The 27,165-nt window shown below is 45.4% G+C and overlaps 3 protein-coding genes across 9 annotated transcripts; 2 read left to right on the plus strand and 1 right to left on the minus strand.

Moving 5' to 3' along the window:
* Positions 1-3,460: 3,460 nt before the first annotated feature.
* Positions 3,461-7,481, minus strand: ints5 (integrator complex subunit 5). Its single transcript, XM_021561610.3, has 2 exons — positions 7,225-7,481; positions 3,461-6,957 (listed from the first exon to the last, which is right to left on the minus strand). The coding sequence occupies exons 1-2, from the start codon at positions 7,302-7,304 to the stop codon at positions 3,993-3,995; spliced, it is 3,045 nt and encodes a 1,014-aa protein (XP_021417285.1). The 5' UTR covers positions 7,305-7,481; the 3' UTR covers positions 3,461-3,992.
* A 28-nt stretch (positions 7,482-7,509) lies between these two features.
* On the plus strand, positions 7,510-11,218 carry LOC110489059 (phospholipase A and acyltransferase 4). 2 transcript variants are annotated; one of them, XM_021561614.3, is made up of 6 exons: positions 7,510-7,674; positions 8,030-8,104; positions 8,361-8,469; positions 8,617-8,753; positions 9,028-9,159; positions 9,374-11,218. In XM_021561614.3, exons 2-6 carry the CDS (start codon positions 8,090-8,092, stop codon positions 9,494-9,496), a joined length of 516 nt encoding a protein of 171 aa, XP_021417289.1. In that variant the 5' UTR covers positions 7,510-7,674; positions 8,030-8,089; the 3' UTR covers positions 9,497-11,218. The 2 variants fall into 2 exon arrangements, with proteins under 2 accessions (XP_021417289.1, XP_090054793.1); XM_090198667.1 differs by having other exon boundaries at positions 7,524-7,674; positions 7,989-8,104.
* Positions 11,219-20,630: 9,412 nt separating this feature from the next.
* Positions 20,631-27,154, plus strand: rarres3l (retinoic acid receptor responder 3-like). 6 transcript variants are annotated; one of them, XM_021561613.3, is made up of 6 exons: positions 20,631-20,789; positions 23,932-24,006; positions 24,842-24,950; positions 25,098-25,234; positions 25,509-25,640; positions 25,855-27,154. In XM_021561613.3, exons 2-6 carry the CDS (start codon positions 23,992-23,994, stop codon positions 25,972-25,974), a joined length of 513 nt encoding a protein of 170 aa, XP_021417288.2. In that variant the 5' UTR covers positions 20,631-20,789; positions 23,932-23,991; the 3' UTR covers positions 25,975-27,154. The 6 variants fall into 6 exon arrangements, with proteins under 6 accessions (XP_021417288.2, XP_090054794.1, XP_036799116.1 ...); XM_036943221.2 differs by having other exon boundaries at positions 20,693-23,566; XM_036943223.2 differs by having other exon boundaries at positions 20,749-21,028.
* The last annotated feature ends 11 nt before the right edge of the window (positions 27,155-27,165 follow it).

The raw sequence follows: 27,165 nt of genomic DNA on the forward strand, positions 1-27,165 counted from the left end.
TTGAAAAGAAGGGCACCTATTGGTAGATGGGTAATACATTTTAAAAAAACAGATATTGAATATCCCTTTGAGCATGGTGAAGTTATTACAGTTTTTTCCAATTGCTAACACACTAAAATGACATGCACAGCACAGTTATTTAAACTGACACACAGAGAGCAAAACCTCTTCTCAAGTCTCCAAAAGTCTAAACACATTTTCTGCTTTACACACATTTTGCAATTCAAAATGGCACTTTTTAAATGCACTTCACATGGTTCTCTGCATAAAACACAACAATCTGACATAAAGTCACATGTTTGCCATTTCAAAACACAGCCATTCAAAATGACACTACATGAGCTAATTGGCCACCTGGCCAAACACCTCTGGTTAAATGTTACCACTTCAATCAGGAAGTAAGCACTATGGAAAGACCACAGGTGAGCACCTTTTGTTTTACAACAACAATGGAAGCAATTACAGAGGGAGGAAGAGGGAGGTTGAGAATGAGAGAGGGGAGAGGGATGGGTAGAGCTGGTAAAGGAGTTCATGGCCAAAGAAGACAACTTTCAAATGAAATCAGAGCAACCTTAGTTGATCATGTCATCAACCATGGGCTGACAATGCGAGAGGCTGGACAGAGAGTGCAGCCCAACTTGAGCCGTTTTACTGTCGCCTGTGTCATCCGGACATTTAGACTGGAGTACAGGTATGTAACCAACATTTCTTTCACACTATGTAGTACACCCCATGTCATAGTGTATCAGTTGGGTGACACCTGTTTACTTCATGAATGGCTGATGTCATACACTAACTGCACAAATTTCCTGTAGCATTTACTCTACTGTGGGGGAAATATCTTTAGGCTGCATTGTCCAAGCCCTATATTTTTGTTTTTTTGTTTTTCTAAAGGCCAAATGTTCACCGGGGTACAGGAAGCTAACATTGTAAACTTGGTTTTGGAAAATGAAATCAGATTACGATAAATTCAAAGCCACATCATCCAAGACAACACCATATTCAACAACATTCAACGAGTCAGTCTGTCCACATTGGCTCGCATTCTCAAGCGAAACCAAATCAGAATGAAACAACTTTATAAGGTGTCATTTGAGAGAAACTCAAATAAAAAAAGAGGTCAGACGAGCATATGTGGATGTAAGTACAATATTGACTGCAGTACACTACACGCAACATTGTTTCCCAGTGTACTGGATAACACCATATTGACTGCAGTACACTACACGCAACATTGTTTCCCAGTGTACTGGATAACACCATATTGACTGCAGTACACTACACAACATTGTTTCCCAGTGTACTGGATAACACCATATTGACTGCAGTACACTACACAACATTGTTTCCCAGTGTACTGGATAACACCATATTGACTGCTTTTGTTCTTTGTTTTCAGGGAGAACTGGAAATGGATGCTCATGCAATCCCACATGAGTTCATCTTTATAGATGAGGCTGGGTTCAACCTAGCAAAGACCAGAAGAAGGGGGAGAAACGTCATTGGCCACAGAGCCATTATAGATGTTCCTGGCCGACGTGGTGGGAACATCAAAATGTGTGCTGCCATCTCCAATACGCATGGTGTCCTCCACCGTCATGCCAACCTTGGACCATACAACACAGCCCATATTCTCACATTTCTGGACAGACTCCACAACGTTCTCATACCACCAGAGCGTATGAATGATGCAGACCATCAACCCGGTACGTTGTAGTATGGGACAACGTGAGCTTTCATCGTGCAGCCCCAGTCCAAAACTGGTTTGTTGACCACCCACCATTTCTCGTGCAATACCTCCCACCATACTCACCATTTCTGAACCCCATAGAAGAGTTATTTTCGGCATGACGGTGGAAGGTATACGACCGGCAGCCCCTTGTGCACATGCCTCTTGTGCAGGCTATGGAAGAGGCATGTGATGAGATTGATGTGGGTGCGATTCAGGGATGGATAAGGCACTCAAGGCACTTCTTCCCTCGATGTCTGGCAAGGGAAGATATTGCCTGTGATGTGGCCGAGGCGTTGTGGCCAGACCCAGCTGTGCGGCAAGATGCTGCCTTATTATTTTTCTTGCCTTTTCTTTTTCAGTTTACTGTTTTTTTGTGATCATATTTTTGTTCAGTCCAATGTAAATATATATACTGTGCATATGTTACACTGACTTGTTTGGTGAAATATAAAAAATTATATTAATAATTTTCTACAATTTTAGTATTATGGCAAAGCATACTAAAGATGAGTGCTTTTCATTATGTCCAACAGTGTGTAGTTGGTTAGACAAAAATCTGGTTATATGAATGAAGTGTGTGCCATTTCATGCAAACGTTTGATTTCGATAATGCTATATGTAGTTTTGGTTGCAGGGCTTCATTTTGCAGGATATATGAGGTTTTTTGCAGTTTGGATGTGTGGTTTTTTGAATTGTGTTAAGTATTTTGATAAAACCAGCCTAGTTAGCAAAATTGTGTTTTAGCAATTGGGAAAAACTGTAATTACACTTTGGATGGTGTATCAATACACCCTGTCACTACAAAGACAGGGGTCCTTCTTAACTCAGTTCCCGGAGAAGAAAGAAACCACTCAGGGATTTCACGAGGCCAATGGTGACTTTAAAACAGTTAGAGTTGAATGGCTGTGATAAGAGAACTGAGGATGTATCAACATTGTAGTTACTCCACAATGCTAACCTAATTGGCAGAGTGAAAAGAAGGAAGCCTGCACAGAATATGCATCCTGTTTGCAATAAGGCACTAAAGTAAAACTGCAAAAAAAAGTTGCAGAAAAATGAATTTCATGTCCTGAATGCAAAGCGTTATGTTTGGGGCAAATCCAACATAACACATCACTGAATACCACTCTTCGTATTTTAAAGCATGGTGGTGGCTGCATCATGTTATGGATATGCTTTAAAATAATAATGTGCAAATATTGTACAATCCAGATGTGCAAAGCTCTTAGAGTCTTAACCAGAAAGACTCCGCTGTAAAAACTGCCAAAGTTGAATCTAACACGTATTGATTCAGGGTGTTGAATACTTATCCAATCAAGATATATTAGTGTTTCATTCTTATAAATATAATCATTTTTCTTCCACTTTGCCATTACACAGTGGCATAAAATACTTAAGTAAAAAATACTTTAAAGTACTACTTAGGTAGTTTTTGGGGGTATCTGTACATTACTATTTATATGACTTTTACTTCACTACATTGCTAAAGAAAATAATGTACTTTTTACTCCATACATTTTCCCTGACAACCAAAAGTACTCATTATATTTTGATAGGAAAATGGTCCAATTCACACACTTATCAAGAGAACGTCCCTGGTCATCCCTACTGCCTCTGACCTGGCGGACTCACTAAACACAAATGCTTTGTTTGTAAATGATGTCTGAGTGTTGGAGTGTGCCCCTGGCTATACGTCAATCATTTTTTTTTTATAATTGTGACGTCTGGTTTGCTTAATATAAGGAATTTTAAATGGTTTCAACTTTTAATTTTGATACTTAAGTACATTAACAATTCCATTTACTTCTGATACATAAGTATATTTAAAACCAAATACATTTAGACTTTTACTCAAGTAGTATTTTAGTGGGTGACTTTAACTTGAGTCATTTTCTATTAAGGTATCTTTTACTTTTACTCATGTATGACAATTGAGTGCTTTTTCCACCACTAACATTAAAGAGTATTTTGTGTAGACCGTTGACAATTACATCCATTTTAATATCTCACATTGTAACACAACAAAATGTGGAAAAAGTCAAGGGGTATGAATACTTCCTGAAGGCACTGTATGCTTCAGAGTGCATACAGAACTAGATGACAGTGATAGAGCAAAAACCAAACTTAGAAAACGGCAAAGCAACATCTCCACAATGACCTATAACCACACCTTCCTCATCTTTCACAATCAATCCCAAGCGTCCCCTTCTTGCATCCTCTTCATCCATCCATCCCTCCTTCAGTTCTCTCATTCCCTTGTTCAGAGCTGGAAACGCCAGCATAGATGCCCCAGCCGGTCAATGTTCTTATGCAGGACACTGTGGATGGGCGCTACGTATCTCGCCACGTCTCCGTCCCGTGCAAAATCCCGGCAGAACAGGCCCTTCTCGGCACTGAAGACAAACTTCTGTGGCATGGGGCCATTGCCCCTCACATACTCCCACACAGCCAGGAGGAGAAGCCTCACCTCGAAGGGCGTCAGGTAGGGGAAGGCCTCGTGGACGTTGCCCAGCACCGGGGGCAGCAGCTGGCCCTCGCCCATACATGACACCAGCATGCAGGAGGCCTGGAGGTGCCAGGGGGAGTCTACTGCCAAAGGCTCCCTCGAAGCCTCCCAGTGGGCCAGCAGAGTGGCCAGCAGGCCCCGGAGCACCGCAGAACAGTAACAGAGAGCAGGACGCCCGGCAGCCACAACATGGAGTAAAGGGAAGAGGACAGGGTGGGCCTCGAAGCAGCGGCGGATGTGTATGTCACGTTCTACAGTGGTGCGGGCGTGTTCCTCTGGCGGCCATGACAGCTCCCCGTTGGCCACGTCGGGGCAGATATACTCCACCAGCGTCACCGCCATCATTTTGGCCGCCTCAGCGTTGATGGGCGGCGGCTCGTCGGGAACGACGGAGGATTGGTGTCGGGCGCCGCCACTGTTGCCACCATTCCCAGATGGCGCGCTGCAGCACTGGACAGTGACAGCCAGCAGAGTCTGGACGTTCTGTATGACACTGGCGGCGTCGGGGTGAGGCGTAGCGCTGCGCTGCTTCAGACCCTTTCCTATCACCCCAGCATGGAACACAGACCACACACTGCCAGAGAAGTTGACCGTAGTGCCAAACCTGCAGTTGATGTCCAGCAGGAAGCCCCCCCGGTCAGGGGCCAAGGACGGGGAGATGGGGGTGTCCCCTCTAATGTCCTCGCTCTGCCCTCCGAACAGGTCAGCGTTTCCTTTATGTAGAGCTCCCTCCACCAGCTGCAGCAGGACACATTTGAGGGTTAGAGGGGAGTAACCTGCCAGACGGGACAGGAGGAGCACCGAACAGTTCACCGCCTCTCCTCCCTGCCCTCCGTCTCTCCCCTTCCCTGCCTGTACTCTCCTCCGCAGCGCCAGGAAGAAGTGTGTGACGGCGGCCCGACAGACGAGCAGCAGGTGGGAAGGCAGGGTGGCACGGGGGAGGAGGCTGCGGGACAGGAGCCGCACGGCAGCGTGGGATACCGCCGGGTCACTGTGGAGGAGCAGAGGGCAGAAATCATGGAGGTGTCCCGAGACCGCTGCTCCAACCTGCACTGCCATGGAGGACTGAGGACTAGCACCTCCTCCTCCCATGCCTCCAGGACCCCTCCTCTCCTCCTCCTGTACACTCTGCATGGCAGAGGCCAGGTTGAGGAGGAGCTGGCAGAGCTGCTTGGGTCCCAGGGTGTGTGTGTGGATCTGGGCCACGCAGCGGGTTACTGCTGCAGGGATGAGGCCTGGCAGGCAGGTGGACAGCGGGGTGTGGAGCTGCCAGGCCAGGGCCAGCTGGTCTGGGTTCCGTGCCAGGGTGAGCAGCTGACAGAGGGCCTCCGTGGCCACACTGGGGCCCCTGTACACAGACAGCAGACACAGCAGCTGGTGCAGCCAGAGATGGCGCTTCCTCTCCAGCCTCAATGTCTCGGCACACAGCTCTCCCACGTGTGACTGCATCTCCTCCAGGAAGGGGACTACCCGGGGGGCCTGGGAGGAGGGAGAGTGGGGGCGGCTGTAGTAGCCGTCGTCCCCCTCTGAGCAGGTGTAGACCAGCTTGTGGAGATGCAGCAGGAGCATCTGGAGGAGGCGGTCGCAGGCCTCCCGGACCCCCTCGTGAGGGGAAGGCGTTGGGCCGGAGATAATGACGGATGCGGGGGTGGCCGTGTCAGCGAGGAAACGGAGGATGCGTGCCCCTCCAGCAGGGCTCTGGGCGATGAGGTGAACAACCAGCCTCATCATGTTGTCCAGTTCGTCCCTGGGAAGCCCTTGTAGAACAGCCTGGAGCTGGAGCAAGACTGGAGGCCGTAGAGACTCCACCAGCTCAGCAGACACGGCGCCCAGCAGAGAGGGTGACAGCACCGCCAGCTGGAGGAGGAAGGGCACTGCGCCTCGGCGTAGCTGAGCTGAGTGCTCCCAGGAGGTGGACCCAGAGCTGGGGGGTATAGTCGGGGGACTGAGGCTCTCCTGGAACATCCTCAGCAGCTCCTGCCGGATGCTGTCAGAGTGCCGCGCCGCCAGGTGGCCCAGGATCCCCACCACAGAGCCGATCTTAGGCACTCGGTTGCTCTTGTCTCCCTGACCCTTGTCAGCCGTTCCGTGGGAGCAGAAGTCTTTAAGGCCACAGGCCAGGACGCGGCTGATGATGGTGCCCGGGAAGGAGGATCCGATGTGGGCCACCACCCAGTCAAAGTGGGGGGAGTGCTGCACGGAGGTGTCCAGGAGAGCGTCCACACATTGATCAGGACACCAGGCTATCATGGCCGCCAGGCACTGGGTATAGGCCTCCATGAGGGAGCGGGTAGCTGCACAGGACATCCACAGCTGCAGCAGCTCGTTGAGGCTGGAGGATTGGGGAGCTGCCCTGCGACCAGCATGCTTGGAGCTCAGCTGCCCCAGCAGGTCTACAGCCCAGGTGGAGACGAGGGGAGCCCAGGCTCGGGGGTTGAGTCTGATGAACTCTGCCAGGACGCCATGGACCTCCATGATGACGTCCTCCAGGTTGGAGTCCCCGTCGCCCTCGCCGTCCGCCTCCAGATTCTGAAGAAAGGCTGATACATGCTCGTTGTAAACGCCCCTTAGGTGCTCAAGCACCGCCCCACGACAGGCAGGCACGGATCGTAGCAGACGCACTGCACAGCGGGCATGCTCACGGACGCCGAGTTTACGACCCTGGGTCTGGTCCACGCCACTGATGAAGGATTTGATCTCCTGGGACAGCTCCTGGGGGCTACACAAAACACACACACACTCACAATAAAAGTTCACAGTTGCAAAAAAATCTATAAACTAACAAATGTGATTCTAATTGGTTGAATTTTTCTATTCTCTGACTAGAATATTTCATAAATATAATTGAAAAATGCTAACCACATCTCTCCACAATACCCTTAGCATAATAACAGCCTTATAACTTTCTGGTACAGTAGGGAATCAGCCACATACTGTAGCTACTACTACTGGCTGGTTGGCTAGCTAGCTATGCTAAGCAACAAACCTAAGTGCATTCTGCGGTGAGTGAGCGAGAGAGGTCTGCATGGTGACTGTCAGGAGAGTTCCGTCAAAAAAGCCAGACATCGTTCAACTTCCCAAACTGAAAATAGAACATTAACTCTCCCCTAGTAACAAGCTACGAATAACCAACTCTACACCTGAAATATTATGATATTTTTTAAGTAATGTTCGGTCTAAATATCAAAAGGGCGCTCCAAAACCGGAAGTCTTTATTTTATTATTCTATCATGTTTACCGAACGGCAATGCAGAAAATATATTTACTGCCATCTACTGGCCTGACACAGTACTTCGAAACCAACGTCAGCGCGCACGCTTCCAACAGAGACGCCGCCCTGATTTGTTTTCTTTTTTTGAGTCAGCTGATAGCTGACGCTTATGACTTCTGTGTTCGAGGTGAAAGCAAGCAACATCCGCACGACACCGAATTTACTGTAAGTATAATGATTTTAATGTATTTCAATTATTATCTTTACCGAAATACTTGTGAGAAAGATTACAAATAACTAGGTAGCTAACTGGGATCGAACATCATACCATGACTCTTGACAGCACGCAAAGACTGTCTCTGTTTTGTGCTGTCTGTGGTCAGTGAACGTATGAACAGTGAACAGAGGCTAGCTACGCAAGCTATCTATTCCGTTGCATAATGTTTTATTATATACACCAAAACACAGTGAAATCAGTTTCTAATTTATTTGTCAATAGATTGCCTAATATTCTGTGAGCTCGTGTGTTTTGGTAACAGGCTCCCTAAATATAGCCCATTGGTTTCATTTTGACATAAAGGGTTGAGATCGAAGCTCAGTGAAGGGAAATCAAAGCTGTGTAAAGGAAATAACAGTAACCATGGCTCCAACATTGGTAAGTAAAGTCCAGTCTTTTTGTTGTCCTCTGTCTCTATGTAGTCTTTCTTACCTGTTTGTTTAGAACATATTTACATTGTGTTTGTACAATGCATGAGTCATGACTGAAGAACTTTTTATAGTTCCCTGATCTGAGAACTTTCCCTTTCAGAACTGCATACTTGGCACTTTAACAAGATGGTGTCTAGCAACATTGTGCCAATACACAGATTGCTAAATCATTCTTAATGGTTTCATCATTTTATTTTTCACAGTATGATAAGAAGCCGGAGCCAGGGGATCTGATAGAGATATTCAGAGGGAACTACCAGCACTGGGCTTTGTACGTTGGTGACGGCTTTGTTGTTCACCTGGCCCCACCCTGTGAGTAATACTCTCGATATAGTGTACTCAACAATTGATATACTATAGATATAGAGTACATTCAACTCAACTTTGACACTGATGATGTCTTGTCTGTGCACCCCCTCCCTTGGACCTTTCCCTCACCCATTTCTCTTTGCTCCCCAGCCGAGGGACCTGGGGCCAGGGCCAACAGCATGATGTCTGTGCTCAGTGACAAGGCTAAGGTGAAGAAGGAAGAGATCTGGGACGTGGTAGGGCATGATCAGTGGTGCGTAAACAACCAGCTGGATGAGAAGTACCAGGTCAGTAGCAGTAAGTACAGTAAGGCTGTGTCCCAAATGGCACCCCATGGGCCTCTGGTCAAACGTAATGAACTATGTAGAGAATAAGGTGCCATGTGGGACACAGCCTGTGTGATCCTGTGTGGCTCAGTTGATAGAGCATGGTGCTTGCAATGCCAGGATAGTGTTTTCCATTCCCACTGGGGCCACCCTTATAAAAATGTATGCATGCAAGTTCGCTTAGGATAAAAGCATCTGCTAAATGGCATGTAGTATTATTATATTATCATTATAGGTCAGACCCATACATGAGATACTGAGGGAAGCCCAGGCCTATGTGGACCAGGAGATGCCCTACTGTGTCTTCAGGGGGAACTGTGAGCACTTTGTCACAGATCTGAGATATGGGAAGGCTGAGTCTCGACAGGTAGGTACAGTGGACTGGTGCTCAACGCTAGTTGTACTGTGCTCAGCGTAGTATTTTTGTGAGTCATAATAACATTCTCAACTTGGTCAAGACATACGTGAGTGTAGAGTAACTGGTGTACTTGTTGTTATACATTCAAAGCATCTATGCTGTGATACTGTTTCTGAATCAGTCATTCATTCATTCAAATTAATGTTAGTATTTTTCTGCCCAGGTTCGTCAGGCTGTGGAAACTGTGGGAATGGCTGCAATGGTGGGCTTCGGAGTTCTTGCTGTTGCAGGTATCGCAGCGGCCATCTTTGGAGGTGGAAACAAGAAGAAGAATGAAGAAAAATAAGAATATAAGTGACCAACTGTATAATAGCTTCCTGAGCAGCCAGTCACCAATAAGCCTAATAGATTATTTTTTTAACTACAGTACTGCCATCGTCACTTGTATAATTCTGGTGTTTTCAGAAGGAAGGGTTGAGTATTTCCATAATATTTGTATTTACAGTTAAACAGACATGAATTGAAAGCACAAAAGGAGGAAAAGTGTCTGGTTATAATTCCAAGGTATACAGCCTTGGAGGGGCCATAACCTTGTAGGCTGCTAGACTAAGCTAGCTGTTAAAAAATGTTGACAGTTACTTATAAGCTATGAAGTTTCCCTACTAAAGTTTTAACATATTTATGTAGACTCTCTTTATAATGGGATAAAATGGTATTCCACTGAAGTTATAATGTTTCTATCATGAAGTAAATTGTCTAAAGGACCCAGGGCTTTCGAGTGGCACAGCATCTCAGTGCTAGAGACATCACTACAAACCCTGGTTCGATTCCAGGCTGTATCATAACCAGCGCACAATTGGCCCAGCGTCGTTAGGGTTTAGCTAAATAAGAATTTGTTCTTAACTGACTTGCCTAGTTAAATAAAACAATTAAAGGACCCACAGAACTACTCCTGGTTAGGGTTGAAGTGGATACATCAAATGCTGCTTGTATCGCTTCTTAATGACCGACAGCATTATGAACAGGTGCATCAAAGCAGTGACCAAGAGACTGAAAAACTGCTTCTATCTCAAGTCCATCAGACTGTTAAATAGCCATCAGTAGCACCTTAGAAGCTGCTGCCCTATAAATGGTTTAATTTGGAAGTTTACATACACCTTAGCCAAATACATTTCCACAATTCCTGACATTTAATCCAATCCCTGTCTTGGGTCAGTTAGAATCACCACTTTATTTTAAGAACATCAAATGTCAGAATAATAGTGGATAGATTTATTTCAGCTTTTATTTCTTTCATCATTCCCAGTGGGCCAGAAGTTTACATACACTCTTTCTGAGGTCTTGGCTGATTTCTTTTGATTTTCCCATAATGTCAAGCAAAGAGGCACTGAGTTTGAAGGAAGGCCTTGAAATACATCCACAGGTACACCTCCAATTGACTCAAAGGATGTCAATTAGCCTATCAGCAGCTTCTAAAGCCATGACATCATTTTCTGGAACTTTCCAAGCTGTTTAAAGGCACAGTCAACTTAGTGTATGTAAACTGTCCCACTGGAATTGTGATGCAGGCAATTATAAGTGAAATGATCTGTCTGTAAACAATTGTTGGAAAAATGACTGCATGCACAAAGTAGATGTCCTAACCGACTTGCCAAAACTATAGTTTGTTAACAAGAAATTTGTGGAGTGGTTGAAAAACTAGTTTTAATGATTCCAATCTAAGTGTAGGTAAACTTCCGACTTCAACTGTACATAGACTTGAAATCGCTGTCCACTTTAATAATGGAACACTGGTCACTTTAATAATGTTACATATTTTGCATTACTCATCTCATATGTGTGTACTGTATTCTATTACACTGTATCTTAGTCTATTCCTCTCCGACATTGCTCGTCAAATATTTATATATTCTTAATTCCATTCCTTTACTTTGGATTTGTGTCCATTGTGAGTATTGTTGTTAGATGTTACTGCACTGTTGCAGCTGGAAACACAAGCATTTTGCTACACCCGCAATAACATCTGCTAAACACGAGTATGTGACCAATAAAATTAGATTTGAACAAATTCTTACTTTATTTAAATGTTTGATTGAAAATATTTGAAATCATAACTGGTGTTTCATCTTTAAAAAAGAGTTTGAAGAGTTTGTTTATTAAATATTGATTAACTGAATCTTATTAGCATTTTATCTTAGTAGATTTAGTCTTGACATCCTCTTTGATTTATATTTGTAAATGTCTACTTAACTTATACTTGTCTTAGTAAACAAAATAAACACCTCTGTTGGCCCACTGCAAGTCCCAGAAGGAACTTCAGTGGATTTGGATGTTGACTCTTGGCAGAAGTAGAAATTGTTCTGAATATCTTTGTAAAACAGTGCACAGCCTTTCACATAAAACACCCAATGTGTATTTTATTGTCATGGTTTTGTTTTGGAATTGTTTACATGGTACACAAGATTCCGCCTTTATAAAACAATGCATCTGATTTTACTGTCTTCTTCCATATGAACTTCCCTCCCTACCCATCCACAACATATTTAAAAATCACAGCACAGCTCATCTGACCACATAACACCAGTAAATAGTGCTGCCATCAAACAAAGGCACAAACAGAACCTTCCCTTGACCTACCCAACTCTAAAAAGATAGTTGATGGTGATGGGCAGAATTATTTTGCACTTTATGATTTGATATTAAATAACTCAGTGACCCAATAAATATATAGGAGGAATCTACAATTTGACTTGAGCCTGTTTGAATCTGTTTATAATTGTATAATTAGCCTAACAGTAGTAATTTTCGTGTTATGGGTCAGTTGGAATGATTGATGTGCATTGTGTTTGGGGACAGGTAAAGTACAAAGTCTGAGTACCAGAATGATTCCATGAGGGTTGAATAGGAGCCATGTGTCTGGGGTTAAGGGTGATGGATCCTAATAAATGTTCTAGAGCACTGTCTAATATCCTTACAGTTTTATATCATTATATACTCTTAATATGAATATATAGATCTTTTATATTCTTAGAGAATGAAGGTAGTGTTAAGTTTCAGCTCTTTGTGTATGAGAAGTGTAATTATCTAGTGGACTGCAGTCGACTGTAGGAATGTGTACTCCCAATAACTAAGGCACGGAGGAGCAGGAAGGTTCCGGACTCAGGCTGGGACACGAGAACACCAAGAGGAGGAACAGACTCAGTTCCTGTCCAGAAACAGAGACTGATTATTTATCTTAGAAATACAAGGAGGTGACTCCGCCTAGTCAGAAGGTGTACAGTGCATTCGAAAGTATTCAGACCCCTTGACTTAAAAAAAAAAAGAAATTGACATTACAGCCTTATTCTAAAATTGAATAAATTGTTTTCCCCCCCTCAATCTACACACACTGCCCCATAATGATAAAGCAAAAACAGGTTTTTAGACATTTTTGCAAATGTATTTAAAATAAACAACTGAAATATGACGTTTACATAAGTATTCAGACCCTTTACTCAGTACTTTGTTGAAGCTCTTTGGCAGCGATTACATCCTCGAGTCTTCTTTGGCATGCCGCTACAAGCTTGTGTCGTGACGTTGTATTAGTTCATGTGAAGACTGTTGCTCATCGAATGATTAAAGTTTCTAATTGTGTGATTAACTGAATCAAGCAATTATTAATTCATTAACCTGGGGCACCATGGGAAAACTAGTTTTTATTGAGTTTCTATTTCCCAAATTAACTCAAAGAATATCAGAATATCGATTTTACAACAGCCGCTAATTAACCAGTTACCTCAACAATCTCGTTCTGAACGTCGTATAGTCCGTGAATCTGCACGGACCCGGATCTCACCAATGAGTTCGTACCACACCAATCTTAGGTGAATATTTATTGATTAGAAAGCTAAAATGATGATAAAAGATACACATAGACAAAACACATTATAGGCTATTGATTAGAACTTAGTATAACGGGCCAACACACTATGGCGCGTGTTACCTAAAATGGGGATTTCAAAGAGAGAGAGAAAAAAGAAAGTACACGAGAGAAATATACATTTGGGTGAATTTGTCAGCTATGCTATTCTAACCCTAGCCTTGCCCCAAACTGCCGCTCTTATGGGTCAGAATATAATGATGTAATTACTTGGGGAAGACCTACGAGGATTCTCTGCGTGGACCGTTCAGGGGACAGTTCAGGCTGCTCGAAGACGCACTTCTCCGGCGCACCTTTCTGGGCGTCCTCACGATGGCAGTGTCCTTTTTGGCTTAGGAGTCTGTTCCTGTCACGCCCTGACCTGAGTATTCTTTGTTTTTTTAAAATATATTTTGGTTAGGTCAGGGTGTGACATGGGTGATGTATGTGTTTTTAGTACTGTCTATGGGTTTTGTAGGTTTATGGGGTTGTTTATCATCTAGGTGTTTATGTATGTCTATGGTTGCCTAGATTGGTTCTCAATTAGAGGCAGCTGTTTATCGTTGTCTCTGATTGGGAACCATATTTAGGCAGCCATCTTCTTTGGGTATTTCGTGGGTTATTGTCTATGTCTAGTTGCCTGTGTCTGCACATTTGTAGTATAGCTTCACTTTCGTGTTGTTGTTTTTGTAGTTTGTTTAGTGTCTGTCTTCATTAAAATATAATGTCTTCTCACTACGACGAACGTGACAGAATAACCCACCAACAAAGGACCAAGCAGCGTGGTAAAAGGCAGCAGCAGCGGTCGCAGGACTCATGGACTTGGGAGGAAATTCTGGACGGCGGAGGACCCTGAGCACAACCAGGGGAATATCGCCGCCCCAAGGCAGAGCTGGAGGCAGCGAAACCAGAGAGTCGCCGGTATGAGGAGGCAGCACGGCAGCGCGGCTGGAAGCCCAAGAGGCAGCCCCAAAAATTTCTAGGGGGGGGTCACTTGGAGCAGTCAGCGAAGTTGAGGGGTGAGCCTGAGATTGTCGAGGAGTTATTGGACAGATTGGAGGAGAGTGAACGGAGGGGAGATTATGAGACATTCGAGGAGTTGTTGACGAAATTGGAGGAGAGTGAAGAGAGAGAGCTGTTGGTTTGGCGTAGTATGCACGGCATTCGCCCTGAGGAGCGTGTTAGCTGTCCGATGCCACCTGTGTCAGTTCCTCGTACTCAGCCTGAAACTTGTGTTAAAGTTCTGGAAGATTTGATGCCGGCTATACATACCAGGTCTCCAGTACACCTTCACAACCCGGTGTGTCTTGTTCCTGCTTCTCGCACTCATCCTGAGGTGCGTGTCCTCCGCCCAGTACCACCAGTGCCGGCACCACGCACCAGGCCTACAGTGCGCCTCGCCAGTCCAGAGTGTCCGGCGACAGTACCCAGTCCAGAGCGTCCGGCAACAGTACCCAGTCCAGAGCGTCCGGCAACAGTACCCAGTCCAGAGCGTCCGGCTACAGTACCCAGTCCAGAGCGTCCGGCAACAGTACCCAGTCCAGAGCGTCCGGCAACAGTACCCAATCCAGAGCGTCCGGCTACAGTGCCCAGTCCAGAGCGTCCGGCTACAGTACACAGTCCAGAGCGTCCGGCTACAGTGCCCAGTCCAGAGCGTCCGGCAACAGTACCCAGTCCAGAGCGTCCGGCAACAGTACCCAGTCCAGAGCGTCCGGCAACAGTCTACAGACCGGAACCTCCTACGACGGGCCGCAGACCGGAACCTCCTAGGACGGGTCACAGTCCGGAACCTACCACGACAGGTCACAGTCCGGAACCTACCACGACAGGTCACAGTCCGGAACCTACCACGACGGGTCACAGTCCGGAACCTACCACGACGGGTCGCAGTCCGTAACCTACCAGTTCGGATCCGCCAGAGTCTCCCTCCAGTCCGGATCCGCCAGAGTCTCCCTCCAGTCCGGATCCGCCAGAGTCTCCCTCCAGTCCGGATCCGCCAGAGTCTCCCTCCAGTCCGGATCCGCCAGAGTCTCCCTCCAGTCCTGAACTGCCAGAACCGGCAGTCAGCCAGGAGCCGTCAGCCAGCCAGGAGCCGCCAGAGCCTTCAGCCAGCCAGGAGCCGCCAGAGCCTTCAGCCAGCCAGGAGCCGCCAGAGCCGTCAGCCAGCCAGGAGCCGCCAGAGCCGTCAGCCAGCCAGGAGCCGCCAGAGCCGTCAGCCAGCCAGGAGCCGCCAGAGCCATCAGCCAACCAGGAGCTGCCAGAGCCATCTGTCACGCCGGTGATGCAGGAATCTCGCTCCTGTCCGGAGCTGCCAGAGCCGCTCCTCAGTCCAGAGGCGCCTTTCCGTCCAGTGGCGCCCTCTACAATGATCTTCAGTCCGGGGCCCGCTGCGATGGTCCCCGCTCTAAGTGGGCCAAGACTGAGGTAGAGCGGGGTCCACGTCCCGCACCCGAGCCGCTGCCATGAAAAAGGCCCACCCGGAGCCTCCCCTTTTGATTAGGTTTTTGCGGCCGGAGTCTGCACCTTTGTGGGGGGATACTGTCACGCCCTGACCTGAGTATTCTTTGTTTTCTTTATATATTTTGGTTAGGTCAGGGTGTGACATGGGTGATGTATGTGTTTTGTACTGTCTAGGGGTTTTGTAGGTTTATGGGGTTGTTTAGCATCTAGGTGTTTATGTATGTCTATGGTTGCCTAGATTGGTTCTTAATTAGAGGCAGCTGTTTATCGTTGTCTCTGATTGGGAACCATATTTAGGCAGCCATCTTCTTTGGGTATTTCGTGGGTTATTGTCTATGTCTAGTTGCCTGTGTCTGCACATTTGTAGTATAGCTTCATGTTCGTTTTGTTGTTTTTGTAGTTTGTTTAGTGTCCGTCTTCATTAAAATATAACATGTATTCAATTCACACTGCGCCTTGGTCTTCTCACTACGACGAACGTGACAGTTCCCTCACCCTTGCTCTGGAAGGGGTCTTCTGACGACAGACAGCTCTGTAGCTCAGAGCTAACAGCAAAGGAATGAAACAGTGTAGATATCACGATTCGATGGGAGATGGAGGATAGGTGGTTCGACTTGAATTCACCCACTTAGACACAGCTGCTCATCCGTAGCTTGGGTAGAAAAAGATTTCTCTGTCTTCAAACTTGCGTTGCGTTTTGGATTCGTTGACTTTTTAGACCTTGGCTGCAGCTTGGGTCACGTAGTCTTGTCTGTAAATTCTTTACTCACAGGTTTTATACCCTTGGGTCAGAAGTGGGCGTAACAACGTCATCTATTAACCTTTAATAACAAAACAAAAATTACATACATTTTCATATTCCATCTATCGTCATGACCACCATTGTGGCTGACAGAAACCATTGTTCCAAAGTCCCTTTATTTCATGTTTAATGTTCTGAGGCTGGTTCTCCATAGTAACAGGACAAAGGAATTTATCTGTGGCCTGAGATTTACCAGGGGCGTGAGGGGTCATAAAACCCCCACATCTTCAGAACCCTAGATCTCTCCTCCTCTGTTGGGGTTGAGAGATAATCTGTAGGGTTGTGGTCTCCTGTAACCTGACCTGATCAGGACAGTCATGACACTTGGCACACCTGGATTAGGGGAGTTTCTCCCATTCTTCTCTGCAGACCTTCACAAGCTCTGTCAGAATGGATGGTGAGTGTCGCTGCACTCTGCATTTTTGTGTCAAAATGGAACGAGTACTTTTGGGTGTCAGGGAGAATGTATGGAGTAAAAAGTACATTATTTTCCTTAGGAATGTAGTTAGGTCAAAGTTGGAAAAATATAAATAATAAAGTAGGGGTAATGTGTGTGCTGAGAGTCAGGAAGCAAGTATTGGGAGTGAATATTTCATAAATAACCAGAACATTATACGAAACACAAACAACGCACAGACATGAAACAGAAACACCTGGAGACGGAACCAAAGGGAGTTACATATATAGGGCAGGTAATCAAGGAGATGATGGAGTCCAGGTGAGTCTGATGATGCGCAAGTGCGCGTAACGATGGTGACAGGTGTGTGCCATAACGAGCAGCCTGATGACCTAGAGGCTGGAGAGGTGCACACGTGACAGTAGTAAAGTACAGATACCCCAAGAGTTCCATCAAACAAGGCAGACATCTTTCAATTTCCCAAATTGAAAATAGAACATGAGCAACTCTCCCCTAGCAACAAGCTACGAATAATCAACTCTAGAACTGTAGTTTGTTTAGTGTCCGTCTTCATTAAAATATAACATGTATTCAATTCACGCTGCGCCTTGGTCTTCTCACTACGACGAACGTGACAGAATAACCCACCAACAAAGGACCAAGCAGCGTGGTAAAAGGCAGCAGCAGCGATCGCAGGACTCGTGGACTTGGGAGGAAATTCTGGACGGCGGAGGACCCTGGGCACAACCAGGGGAATAACGCCGCCCCAAGGCAGAGCTGGAGGCAGCGAAAGCAGAGAGTCGCCGGTATGAGGAGGCAGCACGGCAGCGCGGCTGGAAGCCCGAGAGGCAGCCCCAAACATTTCTAGGGGGGGGGGTCACTTGGAGCAGTCAGCGAAGTTGAGGGGTGAGTCTGAGATTGTCGAGGAGTTATTGGACAGATTGGAGGAGAGTGAACGGAGGGGAGATTATGAGACATTCGAGGAGTTGTTGATGAAATTGGAGGAGAGTGAAGAGAGAGAGCTGTTAGTTTGAAGGATCCGCCAGAGTCTCCCTCCAGTCCTGAACCACCAGTCAGCCAGGAGCCGCCAGTCAGCCAGGAGCCGCCAGAGCCGCCAGTCAGCCAGGAGCCGCCAGAGCCACCAGTCAGCCAGGATTCGCCATAGCCGTCAGCCAGCCAGGAGCCGCCAGAGCCTTCAGCCAGCCAGGAGCCGCCAGAGCCGTCAGCCAGCCAGGAGCCGCCAGAGCAGTCAGCCAGCCAGGAGCCGCCAGAGCCGTCAGCCAACCAGGAGCTGCCAGAGCCGCCTGTCACGCCAGCGATGCAGGAATCTCGCTCCTGTCCGGAGCTGCCAGAGCCGCTGTCCAGAGGCTGTCCAGAGGCGCCTTTCCGTCCAGTGGCGCCCGCTGCGAGGGTCCCCGCTCTAGAGGCGCCACCTAAGTGGGCCAAGACTGAGGTAGAGCGGGGTCCACGTCCCGCACCTGAGCCGCCGCCGTGAAAAAGGCCCACCCGGAGCCTCCCCTTTTGATTAGGTTTTTGCGGCCGGAGTCTGCACCTTTGTGGGGGGGTACTGTCACGCCCTGACCTGAGTATTCTTTGTTTTCTTTATATATTTTGGTTAGGTCAGGGTGTGACATGGGTGATGTATGTGTTTTGTACTGTCTAGGGGTTTTGTAGGTTTGGGGTTGTTTACCATCTAGGTGTTTATGTATGTCTATGGTTGCCTAGATTGGTTCTTAATTAGAGGCAGCTGTTTATCGTTGTCTCTGATTGGGAACCATATTTAGGCAGCCATCTTCTTTGGGTATTTCGTGGGTTATTGTCTATGTCTAGTTGCCTGTGTCTGCACATTTGTAGTATAGCTTCATGTTCGTTTTGTTGTTTTTGTAGTTTGTTTAGTGTCCGTCTTCATTAAAATATAACATGTATTCAATTCACACTGCGCCTTGGTCTTCTCACTACGACGAACGTGACAGTTCCCTCACCCTTGCTCTGGAAGGGGTCTTCTGACGACAGACAGCTCTGTAGCTCAGAGCTAACAGCAAAGGAATGAAACAGTGTAGATACCACGATTCGATGGGAGATGGAGGCTAGGTGGTTCGACTTGAATTCACCCGCTTAGACACAGCTACTCATCCGTAGCTTGGGTAGAAAAAGATTTCTCTGTCTTCAAACTTGCGTTGCGTTTTGGGTTCGTTGACTTTTTAGACCTTGGCTGCAGCTTGGGTCACGTAGTCTTGTCTGTAAATTCTTTACTCACAGGTTTTATACCCTTGGGTCAGAAGTGGGCGTAACAACGTCATCTATTAACCTTTAATAACAAAACAAAAATTACATACATTTTCATATTCCATCTATCGTCATGACCACCATTGTGGCCGACAGAAACCATTGTTCCAAAGTCCCTTTATTTCATGTTTAATGTTCTGAGGCTGGTTCTCCATAGTAACAGGACAAAGGAATTTGTCTGTGGCCTGAGATTTACCAGGGGCGTGAGGGGTCATAAAACCCTCAAGAATGGGAGTTTCTCCCATTCTTCTCTGCAGACCTTCACAAGCTCTGTCAGAATGGATGGTGAACGTCGCTGCACAGCTATATTCAGGTCTCTCTAGAGATGTTCGATCGGGTTCAAGTCCGGGCTCTGGCTGGGCAACTCAAGGACATTCTGAGACTTGACTCCTGTGTTGTCTTGGCTGTGTGCTTAGGGTCGTTGTCCTGTTGTCAGGTGAACCTTCACCCCAGTATGTGGTCCTGAGCGCTCTGTAGCAGGTTTTCATCAAGGATAGCTCTGTACTTTGCTCTGTTCATCTTTGCCTCGATCCTGACTAGTCTCTCAGTCCCTGCCATTGAACAACATCCCCACACCATGATGCTGCCACCACCATGCTTCACCGTAGGGATGGTGCCAGGTTTCCTCCAGACGTGACGCTTGGCATTCAGGCCAAAGAGTTCAATCTTGGTTTCATCAGACCAGAGAATCTTGTTTGGTTTTTGCTCTGACATGGACTGTCAACTGGGGAACCTTATATAGACAGATGTATCAAATGTAAATGGAATTGCTCAATGTATTTAAGTATCAAAAGTAAAAGCATAAACAATTTAAAATTCTTCATATTAAGCAATTCTCTTGTTTATTTTTGTTGACAGATATCCAGGGTCACACTCCTACAAACTAAGCATTTGTGTTTAGTGAGTCCGCCAGATCAGAGGCAGTACGGATGACCAGGGACGTTCTCATGATAAGTGTGTGAATTGGACCATTTTTGTGTCAAAATGTAACTAGTACTTTTGGGTGTCAGGGAGAATGTGTGGAGTAAAAAGTACATTATTTTCCTTAGGAATGTAGTTAGGTTAAAGTTGGAAAAATATAAATAATAAAGTAGGGGTAATGTGTGTGCTGAGAGTCGGGAAACAAGTATTGGGAGTGAATATTTCATAAATAAACAGTGCATTATACCAAACACAAACAACGCACAGACATGAAACAGAAACACCTGGAGACGGAACCAAAGGGAGTGACATATATAGGGCAGGTAAATCAAGGAGATGATGGAGTCCAGGTGAGTCTGATGATGCGCAAGTGCGCGTAACGATGGTGGCAGGTGTGTGCCATAACGAGCAGCCTGATGACCTAGAGGCTGGAGAGGTGCACACGTGACAGTAGTAAAGTACAGATAGAGTTCCATCAAACAAGGCAGACATCTTTCAATTTCCCAAACTGAAAATAGAACATGAGCAACTCTCCCCTAGCAACAAGCTACGAATAATCAACTCTAGAACTGAAATATTATGATATTTTTTAAGTAACGTTCAGGAAAAATATCAAAAGGACACTCCAAAAACGGAAGGCTTTATTTTCTTCTTCTATTGTGTCTTTCGAGGGGTAATGCAGAAAAAACATATTTACTGCCATCTACTGGCCTGACGGAGTACTTTGAACCCTACGTCATTGCGCAGGCTCCCAGCAGAGACGCCCCTCGAATTTGTTAGCTTTTTTTTCTCCAGTTGATCGTTGACGCCTGATGCCTTTTGGCTGATCCATTTGTGGTTTCAGGGTGAAAACAGAGTTGGGTGCTGTGGAATCGGTGAGGTTAACCAGAAGTGGTCTTGTGTTAATTGTTTGTGTTTCTGACTGGTCAGGGTGAGCAAGCGCTCCGCGTTATACGAATGAGGGCAAGAGATGTGAATTGTTTGACTCAAGAAAAAGGCGCCATTGAAAGGAGTGGTAACTGGGGTAGAGGTAAATGTAAAAGTTGACCAACTGAAAGGGAAGATTCCCAGTGTTTGTGATACTCGTTGTTTGGTACGTCGCAAACAGGGTGGGGTGAGTGCTGAAACAGAGGAGTCGTTGTCTGTTTTTTTAAATGTTGATGTTGAGTCTTTGCCCGACAAAGTGATGTTCGGATATATAAGTTATCGCATACAAGCTTTTGTACCGAATACATTACGTTGTTACATGTGTCGAGCTTTTGGGAAAGTAGTGGTATGTGTACATTTTAGGGGTGCCCATGGGGCTGGGGATCAAAAATGTCCCATGTGAGAGAAGCAGGTTGAGGTTTCCAGGATCAGAGTAGTGAGGAAGTTGTCATATGCTGAGGCAGAGGAAGATGGGTCAAGGAGGTGAGATCCTGAGAGGAGTGGTGTGAGTAGTAGATCTGTACCAGTACAGAGGGATAGGCCAACAAATTATATAAACTCAGCAAAAAAAGAAACGTCCTCTCACTGTCAAGTGTGTTTATTTTCAGCAAATTTAACATGTGTAAATATTTGTATGAACATAACAAGATTCAACAACTAAGACATAAACTGAACAAGTTTCACAGACATGTGAGTAACATAAATTGAATAATGTGTCCCTGAACAAAAGTTACTGTCAGTATGTACTGCATTATGTACTGCATTATGTACTGCATTATGTACTTCAGTGCATCTCCTCCTCATGGACTGCACCAGATTTGCCAGTTCTTGCCTTGAGATGTTACCCCACTCTTCCACCAAAGCACCTGCAAGTTCCCAGACATTTCTGGGGGGAATGTTCCTAGCCCTCAGCCTCCGATCCAACAGGTCCCAGACGTGCTCAATGGGATTGAGATCCGGGCTCTTCACTGGCCATGGCAGAACACTGACATTCCTGTCTTGCAGGAAATCACGCACAGAACGAGCAGTATGGCTGGTGGCATTGTCATGCTGGAGGGTCATGTCAGGATTAGCCTGCAGGAAGGGTACCACATGAGGGAGGAGGATGTCTTCCCTGTAGCGCACAGCGTTGAGATTGCCTGTAATGACAACAAGCTCAGTCCGTTGATGCTGTGACACACCACCCCAGACCATGATGGACTCTCCACGGACCCAGTGCTCCAAGAGCACTTTTTGCCAGTCCTGTCTGGTCCAGCGATGGTGGGTTTGTGCCCATAGACAAAGTTGTTGCCGGTGATGACTGGTGAGGACCTGCCTTACAACAGTCCAGCCTCGCCTATAGCGGACAATCTGAGAACTGATGGAGGGATTGTGCGTTCTTGGTGTAACTCGGGCAGTTGTTGTTGCCACCCTGTACCTGTCCCACAGGTGTGATGTTCGGATGTACCCATCCTGTGCAGGTGTTATGACACGTGGTCTGCCACTGCGAGTGTAACAGTATAACTTTAGACCGCCCCCTCGCCCATACACGGGCGCGAACCAGGGACCCTCTGCACACATCAACAACAGTCACCCACGAAGCATCGTTACCCATCGCTCCACAAAAGCCGCGGCCCTTGCAGAGCAAGGGGATCCACTACTTCAAGATCTCAGAGCAAGTGATGTTATTTAGCGCGCACCACCGCTAACTAGCTAGCCGTTTCACATCCGTTTCACGAGACCGATCAGCTGTCCAACCTGCCTCCCTGTAGCGCTGTCTTAGGCGTCTTACAGTACAGACATAGCAATTTATTGCCCTGGCCACATCTGCAGTCCTCTTGCCTCCTTGCAGCATGCCTAAGTCACGTTCACGCAGATGAGCAGGGACCCTGGGCATCTTTCTTTTGGTGTTTTTCAGAGTCAGTAGAAAGGCCTCTATTGTGTCCTACATTTTCATAACTGTAACCTTAATTGCCTACCGTCTGTAAGCTGTTAGTGTCTTAACGACCGTTCCACTGGTGCATGTTCATTAATTGTTTATGGTTCATTGAACAAGCATGGGAAACAGTGTTTAAACCCTTCACAATGAAGATCTGTGAAGTTATTTGGATTTTTACGAATTATCTTTGAATGATAGAGTCCTGAAAAAGGGACGTTTATTTTTTTGCTGAGTTTATATTTCAGTAAGATTGAATTTTTAGAATTTATAGCAATGGTTGTCAACTGTACTGCAGGGATGGAACGTAAAGTCACAAAACATGTAGGTTGTGGTGGCAGCTGCAGAGAGGTTTTTGGGTGTGCGAGACTTGACGTCAGCATACCACCATGCATCCCACTGCTGGTTTGCTTCTGAAGCTAAACAGGGTTGGTCTTGGTCGGTCCCTAGATGGGGGATAGGAGGCACTCTTTCCTCTGGTCTAAAAAAATATCCCAATACCCCAGGGCAGTGATTGCCCTGTGTCGTGTGCTGTCTTTCGGCTGGGACGTTAAATGGGTGTCCTGACTCTCTGGGGTCACAAAATTACTATTATTCTTTTTTATTACTATGTTATTTTTAATTGTGAGTGTAGTGTTAGATGGTAGGGTAATAGTTTATTTATTTATGTTTTCAAGCAAAGTATAAGGGAGTTGTACTCCGGTCTAGTAGGTGGCGGTAATGAAACATTTATTGGATGCCAACCGCCGTTAAACCTCATCGAGGAAGAAAAATAAGTTGAAGTCTTGTACTTCTGTGTTCTAAGTGAAAGTAAGCAACATCGAGGCCACGACACCGAACTTACTGTAAATTATATGATTTTAAATGTATTTAAATTATCTGGACAGAAATACGTGTGTGAGGAAGATTACAAATAGCTAGGTAGCTAACTGGGATCGAACATCATACCATGACTCTTGACAGCACGCAAAGACTGTCTCTGTTGTGTGCTGTCTGTGGTCAGTTAGCTAGCGATCTATTTCGTTGCATAATTCATGTTTTTATAGACACCAAAACACAGTGAAATTAAATCAGTTTCTAATTTTTGCCAATAGATTGCTTAATATTCTGTGAGCTCCTGTGTTATGGTAACAGGCTCCCTAAATATAGCCCATTGGTTTCATTTTGACATAAAGGGTTGAGATCGAAGCTCAGTGAAGGGAAATCAAAGCTGTGTAAAGGAAATAACAGTAACCATGGCTCCAACATTGGTAAGTAAAGTCCAGTCTTTTTGTTGTCCTCTGTCTCTATGTAGTCTTTCTTACCTGTTTGTTTAGAACATATTTACATTGTGTTTGTACAATGCATGAGTCATTGTCATGAGAATTTTCAATCACAATGATAATAACTCATAATCAATAAGCTTTGACCAATCCCAGAGGTTTGTAAGACCTTGGGTTTAATAATAATTAGGCAAAGACTAGTACAGTTTATTCACAAGCGCGTTCTAAAGTCAAGAATACAAACCCAGTCTTTATAACACAGACACACAAACAAGTTCAAATCTTAAGCTACGCCTTGCTCAGACAGACAGTGTTTTTCCACGACACGGATACATTGTTTCTTTAATCTGCAACATTTCATAATCTTCTGCAAGCCTAACAGTTTCTCCCCTCCACGGGTGGAGACAGAATGTCCTGTAAGGAACACAGTAGTACAACTTGTCTGTCGATAGCTCCTCTTATCATTTGTTTCACACTTGCACCCTGCTTACATACTAATAAGGAGCAAAAGGTCCTTGTTCTAATTCTGACTAAAACTACACACACCATCAGATTATAGATTTATAGTTCTTATACATTTCATACAATTATATGGTTTCAGGGTGGAATAGTTGAATCATTACCTTTAAGCATATAATTCCCTTATCAGTCATGACTGAATAACTTTTTATAGTTTTGTTCCTGATCAGAGCACTTTCCCTTTAAGAACTGCATACTTGTCACTTCAACAAGATGGTGTCTAGCAACACCCCTGTATGTGTAACCATGGCAATACACACATTGCTAAGTCATACTTAATTGTTTTATATATATATGTTGACAGTATGATAAGAAGCCGGAGCCAGGGGATCTGATAGAGATATTCAGAGGGAACTACCAGCACTGGGCTTTGTACGTTGGTGACGGCTTTGTTGTTCACCTGGCCCCACCCTGTGAGTAATAGTCTCAATATAGTGTACTCAACAATTGATATACTATAGATATAGAGTACATTCAACTCAACTTTGACACTGATGATGTCTTGTCTGTGCACCCCCTCCCTTGGACCTTTCCCTCACCCATGTCTCTTTGCTCCCCAGCCGAGGGACCTGGGGCCAGGGCCAACAGCATGATGTCTGTGCTCAGTGACAAGGCTAAGGTGAAGAAGGAAGAGATCTGGGACGTGGTAGGGCATGATCAGTGGTGCGTAAACAACCAGCTGGATGAGAAGTACCAGGTCAGTAGCAGTAAGTACAGTAAGGCTGTGTCCCAAATGGCACCCCATGGGCCTCTGGTCAAACGTAATGAACTATGTAGAGAATAAGGTGCCATGTGGGACACAGCCTGTGTGATCCTGTGTGGCTCAGTTGATAGAGCATGGTGCTTGCAATGCCAGGATAGTGTTTTCCATTCCCACTGGGGCCACCCTTATAAAAATGTATGCATGCAAGTTCACTTAGGATAAAAGCATCTGCTAAATGGCATGTAGTATTATTATATTATCATTATAGGTCAGACCCATACATGAGATACTGAGGGAAGCCCAGGCCTATGTGGACCAGGAGATGCCCTACTGTGTCTTCAGGGGGAACTGTGAGCACTTTGTCACAGATCTGAGATATGGGAAGGCTGAGTCTCGACAGGTAGGTACAGTGGACTGGTGCTCAACGCTAGTTGTACTGTGCTCAGCGTAGTATTTTTGTGAGTCATAATAACATTCTCAACTTGGTCAAGACATACGTGAGTGTAGAGTAACTGGTGTACTTGTTGTTATACATTCAAAGCATCTATGCTGTGATACTGTTTCTGAATCAGTCATTCATTCATTCAAATTAATGTTAGTATTTTTCTGCCCAGGTTCGTCAGGCTGTGGAAACTGTGGGAATGGCTGCAATGGTGGGCTTCGGAGTCCTTGCTGTTGCAGGTATCGCAGCGGCCATCTTTGGAGGTGGAAACAAGAAGAATGAAGAAAAATAAGAATATAAGTGACCAACTGTATAATAGCTTCCTGAGCAGCCAGTCACCAATAAGCCTAATAGATTATTTTTTTAACTACAGTACTGCCATCGTCACTTGTATAATTCTGGTGTTTTCAGAAGGAAGGGTTGAGTATTTCCATAATATTTGTATTTACAGTTAAACAGACATGAATTGAAAGCACAAAAGGAGGAAAAGTGTCTGGTTATAATTCCAAGGTATACAGCCTTGGAGGGGCCATAACCTTGTAGGCTGCTAGGCTATGCTAGCTATTTTTTTATTGTCAGTTACTTATAAGCAGTGGTGGAAAAAGTACCCAGTTTTCATACTTGAGTAAAAGTTAAGATAACGACTCAAGTAAAAGGGAAAGTCACCCAGTAAAATACTACTTTTTAAATATACTGAAGTAAATGTCATGGATAAAATGTACTTAAGTATCAAAAGTAAAAGAACCAGACTGCATCATTACCCTTCAGGGAAGTACCATATGTCGTTTGATAGGTAAGTCACATATACAGACCCATGCATGAAGACTATCAGTCTTATTTCTGCAGTGTGACAGCTCATATACACACACTTTATATAGTTTTTTTTAGACAATTTGAATTTGTATAATAATCCTAACAGTAGTAATTTGTGTGTCAGTTGGAATGATTGATGTGCATTGTGTTTGGGGACAGGTAAAGTACAAAGTCTGAGTACCAGAATGATTCCATGAGGGTTGAATAGGAGCCATGTGTCTGGGGTTAAGGCTGATGGATCCTAATAAATGTTCTAGAGCACTGTAATATTGTTAGTTTTATATCATTATATACTCTTAATATGAATATATTTTATATTCTTAGAGAATGAAGGTAGTGTTAAGTTTCAGCTCTTTGTGTATAAGAAGTGTAATTATCTAGTGGACTGCAGTCGACTGTAGGAATGTGTACTCCCAATAACTAAGGCACGGAGGAGCAGGAAGGTTCCGGACTCAGGCTGGGACACGAGAACACCAAGAGGAGGAACAGACTCAGTTCCTGTCCAGAAACAAGAGACTGATTATTTATCTTAGAAATACAAGGAGGTGACGCCACCTAGTCTGAAGGTATAAATATACAGTATGTCCTTGTGACCTCTAGGTGTGCTGTGCAGCTGCAACACCCACTGTGGTGAATAAATCTAGCTTGAGTTTCTCAGAGTATGTCTGGA

The sequence above is a fragment of the Oncorhynchus mykiss genome, chromosome 14 (genome assembly GCF_057628025.1).
Source record: "Oncorhynchus mykiss isolate SJ-2025 chromosome 14, ASM5762802v1, whole genome shotgun sequence".
Taxonomy (NCBI): domain Eukaryota; kingdom Metazoa; phylum Chordata; class Actinopteri; order Salmoniformes; family Salmonidae; genus Oncorhynchus; species Oncorhynchus mykiss.